This window comes from Rosa rugosa, chromosome 6 (assembly GCF_958449725.1).
Source record: "Rosa rugosa chromosome 6, drRosRugo1.1, whole genome shotgun sequence".
Lineage (NCBI taxonomy): Eukaryota > Viridiplantae > Streptophyta > Magnoliopsida > Rosales > Rosaceae > Rosa > Rosa rugosa.
Genome location: NC_084825.1, coordinates 27,142,603 through 27,162,151, shown reverse-complemented (window position 1 = coordinate 27,162,151; position 19,549 = coordinate 27,142,603). Strand labels below are relative to the sequence as shown.

At 41.2% G+C, this 19,549-nt stretch overlaps 3 protein-coding genes across 3 annotated transcripts; 2 read left to right on the top strand and 1 right to left on the bottom strand.

Annotated features, from left to right (window-relative positions):
• The first annotated feature begins 6,860 nt into the window (after nucleotides 1-6,860).
• On the top strand, nucleotides 6,861-11,386 carry LOC133715537 (putative disease resistance protein At1g50180). Its single transcript, XM_062142070.1, has 3 exons — nucleotides 6,861-8,282; nucleotides 8,701-10,632; nucleotides 10,751-11,386. Exons 1-3 carry the CDS (start codon nucleotides 7,235-7,237, stop codon nucleotides 10,819-10,821), a joined length of 3,051 nt encoding a protein of 1,016 aa, XP_061998054.1. The 5' UTR covers nucleotides 6,861-7,234; the 3' UTR covers nucleotides 10,822-11,386.
• Nucleotides 11,387-12,751: 1,365 nt separating this feature from the next.
• On the top strand, nucleotides 12,752-14,080 carry LOC133716501 (probable LRR receptor-like serine/threonine-protein kinase At3g47570; the record flags this gene model as incomplete). Its single annotated transcript, XM_062143205.1, has 2 exons — nucleotides 12,752-13,337; nucleotides 13,433-14,080. Coding segments are annotated over 2 exons (948 nt in total), but the record flags the coding sequence as incomplete, so codon positions are not given.
• Nucleotides 14,081-14,412: 332 nt separating this feature from the next.
• On the bottom strand, nucleotides 14,413-19,095 carry LOC133717804 (protein TRIGALACTOSYLDIACYLGLYCEROL 4, chloroplastic). Its single transcript, XM_062144545.1, has 5 exons — nucleotides 18,769-19,095; nucleotides 17,212-17,461; nucleotides 16,170-16,551; nucleotides 15,249-15,565; nucleotides 14,413-14,868 (listed from the first exon to the last, which is right to left on the bottom strand). The coding sequence occupies exons 1-5, from the start codon at nucleotides 19,038-19,040 to the stop codon at nucleotides 14,671-14,673; spliced, it is 1,419 nt and encodes a 472-aa protein (XP_062000529.1). The 5' UTR covers nucleotides 19,041-19,095; the 3' UTR covers nucleotides 14,413-14,670.
• Nucleotides 19,096-19,549: the final 454 nt, after the last annotated feature.

The following is a 19,549-nucleotide window of genomic DNA, read 5'->3' as shown; positions in this document are numbered from 1 at the left end:
TAGGCACAGCGTGGCCAGGCCTTTCCAAGCCTTCTTTTGCGAGCGTAAGCCCCCACTGTGCCAGTTCAGAGGCCGTCACCCCTGTAGGGCGGCCTTTGTTATCGAGGCCACTGACTTGCAATGGAGCGATAGGCTCCAAATAGTACCTGGCATCGACATAGTTTGCGGATACTGGGAATGGACGAGGATCCGCTTTGATCACCTCAGCTTTATCTGTCTCCCTGTTCCACATAATAAGTTCATGATGGAGGGTTGACGGAACACAGTAGCTCCGGTGAATCCAGTCCCTTCCCAAGATAGCGCTGTAGGCCGCATAGCAATCTGTTACAAAGAAAGCATAAACTCCCTCTGCTGGACCTACCTTGATACGCAAGAAAAGTAATCCCAAGGTCTTTGTTACAGTCCCCGCGAAGTTCTTGAGAGTGAGAGACGTTGACTGGATCTTCTCCTTCTTGATTCCAAGCAAGTGCATGGTCCTAGTAGTAATGACATTAACAGCAGCTCCAGTATCAACCATGATCTTGCTAACTTTGGTACCGCCAACTTCTGCCGTGATGTATAAAGGTCTCATGTGCTGGACCATAGCAGGCGTTGGCCTAGTGAAGCTCATGAAGAATTCTTTACTGCTGGCGTCCTCTGTTTCCAGAAAGACAGTCTCTTCTACCGGTGTTGTGACCGCTGACGTGATCTGCAGGGGCTGTGTACTACATTCCTCAGCTTCTACGCATTCCTGAGCAGCGACCGGTATTGCATACCGCGCGAGGAGTACATAAACCATATTGTAGGACGTATCTAATTCACCTATGTCGTCCTCCAGGTTGAGCTTGGGTTCGTTGACAGGGATAGCCGTGTTGAACTGTTTAGCCAGTCTGTCCACTAAGGATTCCTCAGTGAGGCCTTTTACCTCACACTGCTCATGCTCCTGAACCACGGGAGCTTTTTCTGGGGAAACTGACTTTGGTTCCCTAGCAACGTCCGCCTCTAGGGAAGCAACTACTACATTCTGGACTTTCTTAGGTCTCCACTGTAAAGTGTCGGTAGTCCTATCCTTGCCCCCCAGTCTCTCGAAAACTGAGGATTTGGCTTCTGGTTCCTCGCGAAACAAACGGCGCCTGACGTGCGGTCGCCTGGACGGCGAGCTCTCCTTTCTGGCTGGCGGAAGTGTTCTCTCCTTGGTAATTCTGCAAAAAACACTGGGCTCAGAAGCCCCTGTTGCTGAGCTCGCTTGCTTTCGCAAACTGCGAGGGGCCACTAATGGCTTGGCAGCAAGTGCTTCCATCTCCTTCTGATACTGCTCAGGCGATTTGACCAATTGTGAAGGTTTGATCAGGCCCTGGTCTAAAGCCGCGAGCGCGCGTTTGGCTTCCCCAAACCTGCGCTGCAGTTTTCGCTTCTTGGAAGGACTTATCTCCACTGCCTTCCCCTTCTCCCTGGTGTACCACTTCCCTTCCTTGATGGTAGCGGTTGAAGCAGGTGGTATGTAGGGTTTGGTCAGAATGTCTTTGTGCTTGTTTGCAGCCTTCTCTTCTGTCTGCTGATCAACCGTAGCCGCCCTCAGCTTCTTGAACAGATTGGAGTCCTTTGGTGATGTAGGTGACCCCATTTCCTCCCTTTCTCTCGGGCTGGAAGGTTGATAGTTTCGCGATGGCGAGGCCCACTTGATGGGCGGGAGAGAGCCAAAACGAAATGTCTGCTCGACCTCTTCGTGCGACACTTGGATGCCACACTCTTCTTTGCATCGCGAGCATAACACTATGGGTGAGGCTTGACCAAATGGTTTAGCCTTCTTCTAGGCAGGGGCCTCGTTAGGCTCTCCTTCTCGCCCCTGTCTGTTCAAATCCAGGGTTGGTTTCCTCTGTTTCTGCTTGGTCCAGTTCAACTCGACCATGTTGATCCCAGTATCAGGAAAAGGGTTTAGGTCGACAAGCGCTGCTGCAGTTACTGGAGCTTCCACTTGAAGACTACCGTTATTGAGCCATACCTGAATCTTGTCCTTGAGCTTCACACAGTCAGCTGTATTATGGTTCCACAAGTTATGGAATTTACAATACTTCTTTCCTTTCAGCTGATCTGGTCGAGGGAAAGGTCCAAAGTCGGTCTTCACCATCTTCGCAGCGATCATCTCATCTAGAATCTCGTGTGCCTTGTTGGCATCATATGTATACGCCGCGAACTCAGGTTTAGTGAAGGCCATCGATTTGAGCTTGACAGGTTCCTTGGAGATTTTCAGTTGTTTCAAGGCTGGGTTCTTTCTCCCTGTCAGTTCATAAGCGGCGATGTCGCTCTCATCTTCCTCATCGTCCTCCTGAACCAAATCCTCACTGTGATAGTGATAGTAAGGATCATACGTCGCCGGCTGGTAGCTCAGGGCCGCTATGGTGCGATTTTTCCCTGGTACATATGTCCCTCTGGACGCATTCTTCCTGGCATCAGTTTCTCTGAGGAGATGTTCGAAACTTCCCACCTCTGTGATGAGCTCTCCCATTGACTGAATCATGCTTCCATGCTGCTTCTTTCGCTGGCGCGGCTCCAAGCCTTTGATCGCCAACTTGATCAACTCTTTCTCCGGCAAGATCACATTCAGTTTGGCCTTCTGAATCTGGAAGCGCTGAAGGTAGGCCACAGCGGATTCTGTGGGCTGTTGGGCCATCTGGGTGAGAGAAGCCAAGTCTACCTCGGGTTCTGTGGCCCCAAAAGTCTCTCGGAAGAGTTTCTCCATTGCAGGCCAATCTGCCACAGTTCCTGGTCGCAGTTTGGAGAACCACCTAAAGGCAGCCCCTGATAGAGAAGTGCCAAAGATCCTGCACTTGAGGATGTCATCATTCTGGTACTGGCCGCATTGTACCCTGAACCTGGCCAGATGAGTTACCGCATTCTCGGTATCCTCCCCTGAAAAAGTAGCAAATATGATGTTTTTATAACCCCTGGGGAAGGGCGCGAGCATTATGTGCGGTGGGAAAGGTCCCTCATAGACCCCATCCATCTGGGCCCTAGGATTGGCCAGCCGGATCATCTCCTCCACCTCATCACGTCTCACGTACTCAGGACCAGGAGGAGGAGGTATCGCCACATTCTGGCGAACAGCAGCCTGCAATGGTATGGCTTGGATGGTATTTGTTGTTGCTCTTTCTCCTACCTGTACAACGCGAGTTGTAACCGGCTGCTGTAGAGTCACGGCCGGCATGGGCATCTCCTTTGCCAGAGCTGTTATCCTAACCGGGTTGCCAGCCTGGTCAATCCCGTAGTAGCTGCCTGGCAACTCTTGATATACGTTCTCTGCCCCGTCGCTGTCGTATTGAACGAACGTAGAATCGGACGAGGTTCCAGCGCCCTTTGAGGCCTGGTGCTTCTGCCTGGTAGTCTGCCCACCTGAGGCAGTACCCTTCTCTTTGCTACCGCCGATAACAAGCGCTTGTTCTTTGTTCTTCAAAGGCGTGGCAGCAGCAGTTGCGGAAGGTATAGCTGTATTGCTGCTAACCCTCTCCCGCTGATTCGGTGGGACGTATTTGCCCGAACCGGATGGTTGGCCAAGAGAACCAAGGATAGCATTGGGATCGCCCAAAGTCTGATTCAATACCTCCTTAGCCTGGTTCAACTCGGCCCTTTGCATGGCAACCTCGGTTGCGAGGGTCTCTCCATCTTTACGGAGACCAGCCATATCAGCCAGTGTCTGCTTCGTATGGTTCGCAATAGCCTCCATTATTCGTTTCTGGCGCTGGTTTTGCTCTTCTGCGATACCTGAAGCATGAGCCATCAAAGCATTCTCAGTCTGTGAGATTCGCTGCTTAGTCTCCTCCGCTTGTTGGGAAATACGCTGGTTTATTTCGCGTGTGACCTGGTCGGCCCTTGCGTTATCCTTTGCAAGATCAGCAGCTATTTTCTTGCTATGGTTTTCAATGTTTTCCAGGATAATCGCGAATACGACCTCGGAGGAGGCTCCCTCTGGGATAGGCTTCGGAACGAAAGCCTCTCTTTCTCTACTTGTCGCTGTGTTGGAGACAGCGGCAGTGTCAACCGGCTCGTTGGCCTGGTTGTTGGTGACAGTTTGACCCTCAGCATGTGGTCGGGCGATTCTCTCTTTGTTCAGTCGACATGTCGGCTAAATGGGAATGAAGAGCGAATCTTTGAGTCACTTGTTGTTCTGAAAGACCACGACAATCCGCGCGAGGATGTAGTTTGTAACTGGAGGTCTTATGCTTTGGGCAGTTAGCGTAAACCTTTTGGTAAGGGTTTTCGCTTAACTTCCCAATGGCTAATGTTCACGAAAAGACACTAAATAGGTCCCACTGGGCGTGCCAAAATGTTTGGCTCCAAAACCAGTTGGCTTGCAAACTGTTTCTTTTGAGAGAGTGATTGCGCAGGCGTGCCAGCACCGCGGGGTGCAGTCGTTGGGGTGGTCCCTTGACCTGACTTCTTCTTCAAGCGCTGTGGACGAGGAGAGCACCAACCTCGTCACAGGGTTCTTCTCTAGCCTTTCGGAAAAGGACTTTCTGCCTTACGGATAAGGACTTTGGTTGTGATCTCTTCGCGTCACCTAATCGATACTTAGTATTGTAGACTAAGCAGAGCAATCATTGGGAAGTTTGGAGAAAGCACGGGTTGCGCTAAAGCGTGACTTTAGCTTCGCTGGGTTGCGAGGGCGTTACCCTTGCTTCGCTGGTAGTAACGGTGGCGGTTGCGCTCGCAGTCGGCTCCTGGGGAGACTAGGACTGGAAGTACGGTCGCCGGGTTGGTTTGGTGATGCTGACAGTCGGCTCTTGGAGAGACTGGGACTGGCGCACGGTCACCGGGTTCAACAAGGTTGAAGGTTTGCTCCGGGGAGGCTTTGTAATCGCTGGGATTGATTGATTTGAGAGAGCTCCTTAATTCGTCCTTGAAACCTGGTATATATACCTAGGGTTTCGACTGCTCCTTGTTGTAGAAGGATTATTGATTGAAGTTTCCTAATCAATCTCTGCTACCTGACTCCAATAAGGTTTCGTTTTCCTCATGGATTCCGGAATGGGCGAAGCTGTAACCCAAACCCCAGTAGGCTTATTTTTGGGCCGTAGGTATCGGCCCGCTGTGCTAGATCCACTAAAGGATATTGCCAAAATTACTTTTGGGCTCAAACAGTGGGCTCGTGGCAACCACAATGAATCTGGGATTTAGTGATGATGTTATTGAAATTCCTAGCATTAATCCTGCAGTGCCCATATCTTCAGTCCCTTTGTTAAGATTTAATGGGATTTTGATCAAAATTGAGTTGAGAAATTTGGATCAGATGATTCAGATTGAAGGAATCCCATTAAAATTTGGTAGACGTGGAGATGATTGAAGAAGGATCAGATTGGAAGAGAAGATGGACAAGGAAGAGAGAGAAAATGGTTGAGAAATTCGTAAAAAAAAAAAAAAAAAGGTTATTTTGGTCTTTTGTCTTTTTTTTTTATCTCCACGTGCTTGCCACGTCATCAATTTGACGGAACCGTTATGAAAATTGGACGGAGGCACCTCGTTGATATCAATATAAGACTTTGGGTATCACATTGGTACGTTTGAGAATTTGGATATCAAATTGGCCTTGGCACAATAATTTAGGAACGGTGGCTGAATTTTTCTCATCAGAGAATGATGACTGAGATTGAGAAGTGATAGAGAATCTCTGGTATCAGAAGATGAGCTCAAACGCCAAAAAGAGAATCAAATTGTTTATGTACATTGGACCATACAAATTGGGTTCCATACAAATTTGATGCCGGAACTGTAACATTCATATACGTACCATGGTGTGGCTGTGGGGCAAGTGCTTATTCCAAAGAGCAAACAGGAATGCATTCTACCAAAAGGATAAATGTCGTGGTGAGTTTAAATTCCAGTGGATCGCCAAATAGTTTCAATATTGGACTGAATTAAACAATGGGATCCTTACTCTGACTAGCCAAGCTAAACTGACCGGAAAGGGTGAATTGAAGAAGAAGAAGAAGAAGAAGAAGAAGAAGGGATTCAATTCAACATTTCAACCTCCCCAGTTCATTAGCTGAGAAAATTTCAAATTTCCCTCCAATGCAATTTCACTTCCCTCTCTTATACCTAAAACTAAGTTATCTTTATGTAAAGTAGCTAGAACGTTAACTTAAAAATTGCTCACACAAATCAACTTGATCATGATCAAACAATACAAGAGGTCAGTCTAGTAACTAATTATGCTATCTTTATTTTAACCTATTTGGCAAAAAGAACTTGTCAGCCTCTTGTTAAATTGTACATTCTTTTGATTTAAATAAATAGAATTACATTTTGAGCACACTTGCAAATAGAATTGGGACAATCTCTAATTTAATAATTTGTTCTCCAAATCCCAAATGCATTCGTACATACTAGTTTATCTTTATCACATACCCTTTGGATTTATGCATGAGATATCCAGAAATCAATATGATGTAATCAAGCCGACAAAAGGTGGTACTAAAATTCTTTGACATAAACAAAAAGAAAATGACGTTACGTTTCAAAAATGATTAGCCATTTAAAAAAAACTTTAGTTTATTCTCTAATTAGCAGGACTCGATTACAAGAATAATGCAAATTTACAAGATCAGGAATCTCAGTGCTACAGAGATGTCGGTTTTGTGTATTGGATTGGACTATTGGAATGACCGAGTGAGTGAAATTGTTGGAATGGTTTTATGTGGATTGAACTCATTGAAGTGTAGATGGACAGGATTGGTGGGGGTACATTTCGGTAATTTGGTATTGGTAAGTGGAGAAGTATGGAATTTCTGTTTTTCCCATTGGTTCGACAACAAAAATTGGTAAGAAATGGTGGTTGTTACAGTGGGTTTGGGTGAGGAGTGGGTTGGGATGGGCAAAAGTGTTTGGGGCCGAAATGTTTGTCGTTTATTTGCAGGAAGTCGACAAAGCAAGCTGCACCTCACTTTGCAACGAGGTGGAAGGATGCTCGTGTTAGATGCTTGTGTGGAAGGACAGATTTCCGCTGTAAAGCTGCACTCTCGATAGTGACTAGTCGGGGCTCATCATAAAAGAAAAAGGAATAGTACCCCCAGACATGAGTTGGCTCCACCTTTCAGCCTTCTTTTCACGTTACAATGTCGGATTGCATTATTGGAGGTAACTCCTCAGAAGCATCTTTGCATATAGAAGGACTTTTGTTTTTCATCCACTGCTAAGAAGATTAATTTCACCAATTTGAGAGAGAGAGAGAGAGAGAGAGAAGCGGAGAAAGAAGATCAGAAATATGGCTGAAGGTGTTGTTACAGTAGTGGCTGAAGGGATCAAGCCACTGGGAGAGTTCATCATTCAGCAAGCGAAAATCTTGAGTGGAGTCAGCTATCAAATTGAGCTTGCGCAGATTGAGCTACATTTGATCCGGGGATTTCTAAAAGACGCAGATACGAGGCAACAAGATGAAGAACTAGTACGCATTTGTGTTAAACTTATCAGAGATGCTGCTTATGATTTGGAGGATGTCATTGAATCTTTTGCCTTGAAAGTGGCTTCCAGGAGGAGAGGAGGTACTGTGAAGATTGTTCTCAAAAGGTTTGCCTGCATCTTTAACGAAGGACTTAATCGATACAAGATTGGGTCCGAAATTGAGGATATTATGACCAAACTTTCTCATCTGAGGTCAAGTTTGCAAAGTTATAACATCAGGCAAATAAGTGGGGCTGATGGTGTCGCTTCTTCTTTTAAGAGGCAACGAGACCGAAGGCTAACTTATCCTCATCAAGTTGAAAATCACATTGTTGGGTTGGAGGAAAGCACGGAAAGACTGGTGAAAGAGTTGGTAGGAGAAGGAAACCGTCACCCTGTTGTTTCTATTTGGGGGATGGGCGGCTCCGGAAAAACCACTCTTGCAAAACAGGTTTTTCTTCAAAATGAAGTTAAGCGTCATTTTGATTGTTTTGCTTGGGTCTGTATATCTCAACAATGGGAAGGAAAGGATGTATTGGAAGATATTTTAATTCAACTCACACCAGATAAAAGGAAAGAAATTTCCAAAAAGGGAATGATTGAAATAGCAAGGGAGGTCTATAGTATCCAACGAGAACAGAGATGTCTGGTGGTCCTTGATGACATATGGACTCAAGGGGCTTGGCATTCGATAAAAGCTGGATTCCCAATCAATGAGGAAACAGAGAGCCGGATATTACTCACTACTCGCAAGAAAGAAGTTGCCGTGCTTGCATCCGGAAGTGATCATCTCCATCAACCTCAACAATTAAATGACAAACAAATCTGGGAACTGTTTGAAAAGATAGCCATATGTGGAAGCGACAAACCAGGTATTATTTTTCATCCAACTAATACTGTACTTTTCTAGCCTAAGGAAGTGTTGCATTCTATAGAACACAAAATCTCGACACCCTGGTGGTTTCATATGCAATTGTTACTAACTTTTTGTTTCAACATCATATGCATGGTGTAAATGTTAGAAATCATATGCAAGAACAACAATATTTTTATGTTCAAGCACATGACATTACATCTACTTAAAAGTAAATATTGGAAAGAAACACTGTGAAAGGGCTCTTTCACTTGTTCTTCAAGCACATGATATCGATTAAAAATGGTTCATTGTATATGAAGATTCTTGATTGGAGGAACTTTTACTTTGATATATAATGTTACCACTGCGAATTAATCAGTTTTCAGTAATGACTAAATCTCTCTTACTGAAGTACTGTTTCTTTTCTTTTCTAGACAGACTTCCAAATGAAGACCGGGAAGATTATGAAAAGAGGAGAGGGAAGATCTTGGAAGTTTATGAAAAGAAGAGAGAATTAGGGAAGAAGATGCTTGTACATTGTTCAGGTTTGCCATTAGCCATCAGTGTGCTTGCTGGTCTTCTAAGTAGACGAGAGAAAGTTGAGGAATGGGAAACAGTACTTAGAAATGTTGATCATTACATAATGAGAGGCGCAAATGTCCTTGAAAGAGAAAACACAAGTGAAGAGTATGGTGTATCGAGTGTCTTGGCATTGAGTTATGATGACTTACCATCTCACTTAAAACTCTGCTTTCTGTATTTAGCCCAATATCCTGAGGATCATGAGATACAGGTAACAAGATTGACTCAATTATGGATTGCAGAAGGGTTTATGCCTTCAACATCAGAAATACATGGTTCAATTGAATTAATGGAAGATGTATCATATGGTTGCCTAATTGAACTGGTGCAAAGATCTATGGTTCAAGTTGGAAAATATAGTTCAAGTGGGAAGGTGAAAAGTTGCCGTCTCCATGATCTGATGCGGGACTTGTGCTTGCAAAAGGCAAAAGAGGAGAACTTTCTCGGTATTGTTAACTTTTCTGTTGGTTCGGTATCTAATGCAACTCTGATTGGTAAGGTTCGAAGACTTGCCCTCTATTTGGACAAAAATAAATATGAGTTCAGTAGTGAGAATGGAAGAGATGGCCACATTAGGTCTCTATTATACTTTGCCCCAGAATACTTCGACCAAAAATGGATCAAAAGAATAATACGATCAGTATTCAATGACTTCAAATTGCTTAGAGTCTTGAAGTTTGAAAATATATGTAGAGAGTTTGAGTTACCAAAGACGATTGGGAATCTAGTCCACCTGAGGTTTCTGAGTCTGAAGGATAGTGCATTTCGTGCGTTGCCGTCATCTATATCTAATCTGGTACTTTTGCAAACTCTAGATCTGCGGGGTCATATTGTTGGAGGATATGAAACTTGTTTTGGGTTTGGGTGGTACAGCGTGACCAAAATCAGAAATGTGTTTCGGAATATGGAGCAACTGAGGCATTTGTATTTACCTAGTTGGTACATGAGAGTCTGTGGAAAGAAACTGTCATTTGCAAGGCTGTGCAATTTGCAGACGTTGGTCAATGTTAGAATTGAGAAGTGTGATTTGAATGGTCTTGTTCAATTAAGCAATCTGAAGAAACTAAGCATAAAGCGATCAGAGACTAGTGAGTTGGAAAAGCTGAAGGACATGTTGATATCAGGGAATAGAGCATATAAACATCTTCGGTCGCTATCTCTGCAGGCAGACCAATGTGGTGATATTGGGGATATACCAAGTGATATAATATTAAGGTGTCCTCATTTATACAAGCTGCGACTGGATGGGAGTATGACAGCGTTACCGAAAGAGCTCCCAAACCTCACCAAGTTAACGCTGATAAAAACAGGACTGAAGGGTGACCAGATTGAAATACTGGAGAAGCTGTCCAACTTAAGGGTGCTTTACCTTGGTTGGCTTTCTTTTGAATCAAAAACAATGGTTTTCTCCCAAGGAGGCTTTCCTCATCTGGAGTTTCTTACCCTTCATTACTTGCGTGATTTGAATGAGTGGAGGGTGGAGAAAGAAGCCATGCCTAGTCTTCAGAGATTGCGCATTGATTGGTGCGAACGATTGCGGGCAGTTCCAGATGGGCTTCAGGAGATTACTACCCTCAAGGAATTAGCAATCAAAGACATGCCCAGTAGATTCCGCAGTAGGGTTGGGGAAGGAGGAGAGGATTTCTACAAAATCAAACATGTGCCTTCTCTTATAATCACAAATCTCTACGACTCCAAGAAGCCAGAAATGGAGGAAGCTGCAGGTGCGTCCCAAGTAGATACGGGTCCAGTCGGTGACTCTCATCAGGAATTAACTGTGGATGGTATGTGACTAATTGACTCGATCCCGTATTAATTATTGTGTGATCAAATTAAAGATTTTATTTACTGATTAGTGATCACTCCTCTAAATTTTATTAATATATTCTTGATTATGACCAGCTGCTCCTCCTGCTCCTGATGAGAAAACAGAGGAAATACAAGTTGCATCCCCTCCTAACGTCCTCAGTTAAAATCCACAAGATGCTGGTGTTGGAATTGTATCAATGAATTGAAAATATGCTTCTACAATATATAAGTAATTACAACAATAATTTATACAATAATATATAGATTACAATACACAACGTGTATCTGAGATAAAGGAATTGTAATTGCAAGAGAAACTGACTTGTGATTCGATAGAGGCTTGCAGATTGGCAATGTCCTTTAGACAGTGCTTGTAGTTCGTTAGGCTTCTGTCCACCAGGATACAACTATCGATAATCCAAGAGCCTAGCACCAGACTTTGGATTCTAGCGAACGTACTAAGTGTTTTTCTCTCTGAAGGAAAGGAAGGAAAAATAAATCTATATTTTATTTGGAGAGGAAGACCTGTTGGGTTTATATAAAGTTTGAGACACCACTTCAGTTTAAATTGAAGAGGTAAGTTGCCTTTCAATAACCTCTTTAGTTCAAATTCAAAAGGTAAGTTGATCAGACTTGTGCTTTTGAATTCAACCGTCAAAAACTGAATTCTATTCCACCACCGTTTGGAAATCTCATTGAGGAAGATCCAAGTGAGGTGAAAATCCCCTTGAGATGGATCCGAGTGAGGAAGAAAATCCATTTGAGATAGATCTAATCCTCCTCAATAGAAACCGATTTCTATTCAAACTCTAACAGCTGGTTTATCAATATTTGGGCTAGCCCGTTCTATGTTCTTTGGGCTTTATCTTATATGGCCCGCCTATAATTCTTTTTCACCTAATTCTTCATTCCTCAGTCCTTCCCTAAGTCCCCTCACCGCATCACAGTTCACACGGACGTTGAAGAAGAATATGAAAAATATAAACGTGAAATGAGAATTATTACCACTATCCAACTTTGAATTAGATAAAAATATGATAAATTTTATTCAATATACTTGACAGAACAACTGGCTCAGGCAAAACCAAATGTACGCGAAATTTAAGAAGTGCAATGCCTTAGGTAGAAGGGAACTGTTATAGGAGGAGTGCAAGCTATGCTTCTACAGGTACTCCCATTGTGCTTGTGTCTGTTTTGCATAAAACAACAGAATATGAAATTGGTGTAGGGCTAAACACAGAATATAGAATTACTGATTTAGTTCGGCATACATCTAGTTTCCAATCTGCAGAATATAGTTACCTTGGTGATATCAGGCTCTTGATGTTAGGTCGGGCCTAATAGTCTGTCAAGTTCAGTCTGGATTGTCTTTGCAGCTCTAGTTGTTCTTCCAATTAAGTAGTTCAGTTCTTCTTACAGTAGCATTATCTCTGTTGGTTTTTTCAAGTGTGAATCCTTGGAAGCTAGTGTTCTGCATAAAATCAAACATACAATAGGCTAATATAGATAAGTGTGTCTTTTCAGGCTGAATTAATTGTCAAAAAATGACTCATATACTGTATTATTTAAAATAACGGATTATGAAAATTAGAACAGTGAATCAACAATCATTTCAACATCTCATCAGATCTTGTAGTAATAACAATGAAAACAGGTCTCTTTTACTGTGATTTTCAAATGCAAATACAACATCATTGATGTAGTGTTTCAAACCAGTTCTCAATGCTTAATCCTAGTAATGTTTTGCTGTACATGCATCATGGTATTGGACTTCATATTGAATCAACTTTTTGTTTTAGATTTTTATAAAAAATGAAAAGCCAAAGTATCACACTCTTCAGTGATGCATTCTATTCATTAATTTTTCCAGTTCAAGCAAACATATAAACATAAGGACCAAGAAAGCTTTCCAAAGTAATATGAGCAAAATTTGAAAACTAACAGCATATATGAAAAAGTCATGGAAGATTTTATGCACACTTATAAATTATAGCAAGTTGTTTATTTATAGTATAACTGAAGTAAGGTTATTTAGTATAACTGAAGCAAGCAGAGGGTGGTAAATTTAGGAGAGTTGAGTGCTTCCAGATTTGAATTGAGTGCTTCTACCTTATCATTCAAGTAATTTCAGAATGTCGTATTCCTGTGAAGCTGTTATATATACTTATTCTGGTTGTGTTGTTAAGTGGTGAGACAACAATTGCTGTCAAAGTTCTCAACCTTGTTCATCGTGGAGCTTCCAAAAGTTTTGCAGCCGAGTGTGAGGCCCTGAAAAACATTAGACACCGTAACCTTTTGAAGGTGCTGTCTGGATGTTCAGGTTTTGACTATCAAGGTGATGATTTCAAGGCCTTAGTCTATGAGTTCATGGCTAATGGGAGCTTAGAGGAATGGTTGCATCCACTTCAGAGAATTGGTGTGACAAATGAGAGACCAACGAGTTTAATGTTTTCTCAAAGGTTGAACTTTGCTATTGACGTTTCTATGGCATTGGATTATCTCCATAATCATTGTGAAACGCCAATAGTTCACTGTGATCTCAAGCCGAGCAATGTTCTTCTCAATGATGATATGGTCGGGCATGTTGGTTATTTTGGCTGGGTAAGATTCCTTCCCAGAACTTCTGGAAATCAATCAAGCTCTGTCGGAGTTAAAGGAACAATTGGTTATGCTCCTCCAGGTGACTACTTTCTTTCATTATTCCCAGTCTTGATTTTCTAGTTTGAAGCTAAAAAGTGTTAACTAGAATATGCTGTTTTGAATTGTAAAATGCAGAGTATGGTATGGGCAATGAAGTTTGGACACAAGGAGATGTGTACAGTTTTGGCATCCTGCTGTTGGAAATGTTCACAGGAAGAAGACCAACAGATAACATGTTCCAGGGAACTTTAAACCTTCATAGCTTTGTCAGAAAAGCTCTGCCTAAGCAAGTGAGAGAGATTGTCGATCCTGTTCTAGTTCCACGGAACATTGAAGCAGAGATTAGCGCTTGGGTAAAAATCGAAGACAGCTTGATTTCAATTTTAGAAGTTGGTGTTGCTTGTTCTGCAGAGCTGCCTAGAGAACGGTTGGCCATTAGTGATGCTATGGCTGAGATGTGTCGGATAAGAAACAAACTTCATGCAAACTTGATGTGAATAGATGCGTATTTGCAGCTAAGCTAAGCGAATTGCAGGTTGCAGTAGCTGCAGATTCTTTTGATGGCTTGCATGCCGACCTACTGGTGTTGCATTTTGGTTGCCTGTCTGTAACTTGAATCTTTTTGTGTTTATGGCTGGATTTTAAGACCTGCAGCTATTTGCCTGCTTCTTTATTCCTTTCTTTTCCACTTCTTTCAATTTTGTTGTTGGTTTGTGGTGTCAGCCCCATCTGTTTGTTTTCAGTCCTCTGGTTTTTTTAATGAAACCGATACAGTCAATGTGTTACAGAACATGAATTCCATGGATTCAGATATACCTAATAGGTTTGCATTTGACTTCAAGGAATAGGTCTGCACAGAAATTTGGGCATTTACCTAGAGGAATTAACATAAAGTGGTCGAACCAACGTTTTGAAATCGCAACTCGCAGTTCCACAAAGGCATGCTGCATGTTCTCTGTTATGCTGTTAACGAACTCAAATAACCCAGTTCTCATTCAACTTACCTTTTTACTGTTCTCATTTTGTATCTAGCAACAGGTATCACGGCTGAATGAGAAAAGTATTTTGACCCCAAGGAAAAAAAAAATGAGGAATGTATCACGATCAAGTAGTCATGAGGAATCAAACTCATTTATGCTATATATAACCAAATAACCACAACTTAAGCCACAAGTATTGCTTCAAATCCATTTGATAAATGCTACAACAGTAATTAGCTCTAATTAATGAGTGCACCTCCATCTCTATACAGAATATATAGGGACTAGAAGGCACTAAAACATGAAAAGCTTCTTTCACTCTCTACTGTCTAATTTCCTCTTAGAAATAGGCTTCGGAATCCAAAGAAACATACCGAGACAAAAAATCAGGAGCTAAAACTCAAACACCCGCAACTCAATCATTCCTTCTTTTCTTTTCGGGGAATACCAAGCAACAACCTTGCCTGACTGTAAAAGCCTCAAGGAGTAGCTCAAGCTGTAAATGAAATCCTCAATATGTGGACCACGTTTCCCAGGCAAAGAGGCTAGTGAAACCCTTGAATCCACTCGAAAGACAATTGGCCCCACAACCTACAGGAGTATAGTATCATTAGAATTGGCTAATTGCTTCAATAACCAGCACAAAAATAAGAACCTCACATTTTTAAAGACAATCTATCAGTCATATATTGTAGTATATAGGCACTAAACTGGAGAACAGATGCCCACCAACAGAGAAAATGGCAATTAGATATTAATTACCATCACCAGGTTATAAGACTGAAACTAGACCCTTTGGCCTTCCACAAATATAACACTTTATACTAGTGTGTTTAGTCCAGTTATCAATGTCCAAAACATATATTCTTTTCTTTTCTTTTTTTAATTTGACCTATGCACTGCAATAAACAATCGAGTATACAAGTTCTCTTCTATCTAGGTACAAGGCAATAAGCTATATGCAGACATACCTGCTGTTGAAAGATTAGATTGATCCTAGGGGAGGACATAGGATCTATAGCACTATTAGCAGAGGAACTCTTGAAGCCATTCACAACCCTTTTAGCAAGAGCTGAAGCTGAACCAATATCCAGGTGGGCATCTATCCTGGTAAGATCCCCATAAAGCTCTCGAAATTTCCCATGCTGGAAGCGATAGCAAATTGAACCAAAAAAATCAGCACTGACAGGACTTCTCTTCTTAGTACTTGAAGAAGTGTTCCCATCTCCTCTAAGTTCAACAGCCACTGGGCTGTGCCCATCCTGAAACCAGGCTGCAAAGCTCCCACCTAAAATGTAATGCCACCATGGTAAGGCAAAAAACCAAGTGAGAAATGGCATTACAATCGAAACATGGTAAGCAAAAGAAAATTAGATACAATGATCCTGATTTAAACAAAAATTAACAATTAAAACAAAAAGTTTAATTGAGCCTTGTTCACTGAGAGTCTATGCTTCTATTATTGCTGTTTGTCATGCATGCATGAATGCATTTTTCTGGTCGTCAACAATAAGCTCATGTATTTTATTTACACAGATTTTATTTTAGAGAGAGTAACATATCTTGTAATTACCGGACTAAATTTCATTCTAGTTATGATGCTTCTTTTAATGAGCTGCGCGCACATGCTACAGTCCTCAAACGAATTTTGAGGCTGATGTCCTTAAGGAGTTAAAATCATGGTTCAACCCCAAACATGCACTGAAACCCATCGAAAAATATTTTACAAGGCTAATGCATAGATCATTAGCTTTAGAACATATATATATATATATATATATATATATATATATATATATATATATATATATATATATATATATTTCTTACTGGAAACATAACAAATTAATGATTATACATAAATTGAGCAACTTCTAAGACAGTAAATTTACCAAAAATTCCAGATACTGCAGCATGAGGTTCTTTGAGACGCACATCATATGATGGCCGCCAAAACCAACCCCTGTCTTTCTTTACCATGAGATCATTCTGTGTCTCCTTCTGCCTCCAAAGGTCTCTGCTCTTTTCATAAGAAAAGGCAGCCTTTGCACACAATCCAGGCATCAGAGAAGTAGGTGCCTCATCATTTACGGCATTAACTGCCTGGGGATGGCCACTATTTTTATGTATACCAACCCGGTACCGCAATCCAGATTCAGAAACAAGTGATGACAGATCTAAGGAAATTGACTCCGGTACATCCCAATATTGTCCTTTATGGTCAATGAACAGCTCAGGCCATGCAGCCTCTAGTGTGATGTCATGATAAGGTAGCTGTAAACATCTTAGAAGTTGAGAAAAATCATTCAGTAGCACATACCCAATATTAAAACAGCAAGATAAATGAAGAATATAAAGCTTCCAGACATGAAATTTGTCACAATTAGCCATATGTTCAGAGTAATCCACATGTTCAAGGTTATTGACTAGCATAGTCTACATAAAAGACAGATGTCTAAACATATAAAACTTGTAGTTAAGAATTTCTGAAGCAAGTTCGATATATAAGCCAAACACAACTTAAATTTCAATTTCTGAACACTTCAGAAAATCAGGAAAGTAATACTTTATAAACATACAGTCTGTAAACCTACACTAGAAATATGACCCACCACCCACCAAATTAATGGCCAAATCATCTCCAAGTGATTGATCATGGCTCCTGATGATTATTTACATTAAACTTTAATCCGCATAAGAAGGAAACTTGTTTCAGAATGTGAAACAAGTTAGAAGTTGAATAGTTGAGCTACAACCTGGTATCAGCAAACCATAAAGATAACATTACATCTAAAACTACAATCAATACCAAATCACCATGCTACCTAAAATATCTCCACAGTAAATGAAACAGAAGACAGAGAAATTGAGATGCTCCCAAATTACTGTTTAAATAATCTAATAAAATCTAAAACTGTGAATTCAAATCCATGCCTCGTGAGAGAGCATCACTTTGCTGCGGCGTCCTTTTTTCTCACCATCCCCTTCTGTGCTCAACTTTACAGATGATGCGGGAGTCAAAAGAAACTCTGTGCATAATCCAACCGAATAAAGGGATTTGTCCAAGAAATGCCTTGCTGCATCTTTGAATGTAGGGACCTCCAACTCATCATTAGTGAAAAATTCAGCTTTAATAGAGGAAATCAGTTTCTTCGGGCGGATCTGCCCAATTACGCCAAGCCACCTATATTTATGCATCATGGAATCAAAAAACTGAGAATGTACACATAGTTGATAGAATGAAAGATGATCTGGTTTAAGCAATAATAACTCAGAACGCATTCTCCTTTAGCAGGAGGCATGCTCAAAGAATTGGGACATCGCCTCCATCTTTTGATATATTAGATCAATAATTTTATTAGCCTGATAATATATACGACAAAAATATGATCAGGTATAATAGTGAGAAACATGTAGGAACGGTTCGATGAGTTACTCTAATATGCAGATGTCACTTTAATTATCAATGCAAACATCATATTTGTGCCACAATGAGAGAAAAAATAAGAGGGTACATGGTTTAGGTAGGATGTCGTTCAAATTTCAGAACATGAAAACCTTTTTTATTTATTTAAAAAGGTCCCTACGAAATATAATCTTTGTAAGATACCTAACTCTTTCCAATAAAACCCATTAAGAATGCAACTGTAACATTATAAGATTGAATCAAAACCCAGTTTCTGTTAAGAAAAGATAAAATAAAATACATCATTGGATCACACAGATGCTGTTCAATAAAGCAGTCTCTCCCTCTATATACAGCATGCAAATGAGCAAGTTTTTGTGAAATAGTAGGTTCTAACCCCACCATTGCTCAAAAGTCAAAACAAAACATGCTCTCATGCAGATATTGAGAACCACCTCAAAACGATGACAACCCATAGAAGAAAGGGTTAGCTATAAGTAGCTAAAATTTTATAGTACTTTTTGTAAATCTCCCATTACAACAATCAGATGGTACTTGATTGTGCATCCTTGAGGGTCGTCACATAAAAGATTGGCCTAAAGTGATGGCAAACCAACCTATAACTTGTTTTAAATATAAAATAAATCATAAGTTATTAAGACATCTATTACATGAACTAATGCAAATCCATCAAAACATCTTGTTCTTATTCACCAACTCTCAACAACAATATTGAATAAAATCATCAATAACCCAAGTATACTAGTTTAAAAGACAAGCCTCATTCTCCTAGATACCAAACACATAGCACAAACCAAGCCTAGAAACAGAGATAGAATTAGACTCTTCAGAAGTTGGTCACACAAAAACCACTGACAAAACACAGACTTGCAAAGCAAAAACCATCAAAACAAAGTCTTTTATCCTTCTCTCACAACCCAACTCACTTCCACAACTCAAATCCCAAGTACCGTTTTCTCCATACTTCCCCAATTTCAATAAACCAAAACAAACACAAACAAACACAGAGACAACAAAACCCTGAAGAAGAAAAAACAAGCAAAAGGGTTTAAGAGATGGTTCACCAGTTAGAAGTGGCCGGTCTGAGCAAGAGGGACTGAAGTGAGAAAGAGCCCGAGTCCTTGTGGGAAGCAGGAGAGTAAGAAGGAATAATACCGAGAGGAAACCCAGTTCCCAGGAGAGAGAGTTGCTGAATTCTGAGGGCTCGGCTGGCGCGGGCGCCGTCGAGAGGAAATGGGTCGCCGGGAATGGCCTTGGCGGAGCCTTCGAGGGTGTGAGGTGAAGAAACGTTGAGGTCCCAGAAGGCGGAGTCCATTGCCGTCCTCAGGTTCGCCATTGTTAATGGGGGGAGGGAGGAGAGTGAGGAGAGTGGGTATATTGTTTTGGGTAGGTTTGTGATGGTTTTATTTGTCTCCTCTTTTGGGTCCTTATCTGTCCTGAAAATTTGAATACGAGAGCCCTCTGGTTTTTTTTTTTTTTGGGAGAATAAAAGGCTTGTACGGTTACTTTCAAACCTTGATTAATGAAACTGAATACAAGAAGGGGACGTTGAGCCTAAACTCCTTATTACAATAAGCATCTAGAGAACGTCCCGAAATAATATCAGGAGTCTCTCCAAAAGACATGTATTCTAATAAACACCAATTAGCAAAGAGTGCACTATTGGCTACTCCATTTGCTTTGACATAGCGATGACATACCGAAAAGATAACTCGATTACAACGAAGCATAATTACTAAAATCTTAGCTTTCCCACTATTTTGGAGAAAAATGGTTCCTATTATCAAATATTACATATCCCTTATTCAACAAAAAAAAAAACAAATATTACATATTCCTTTCGAA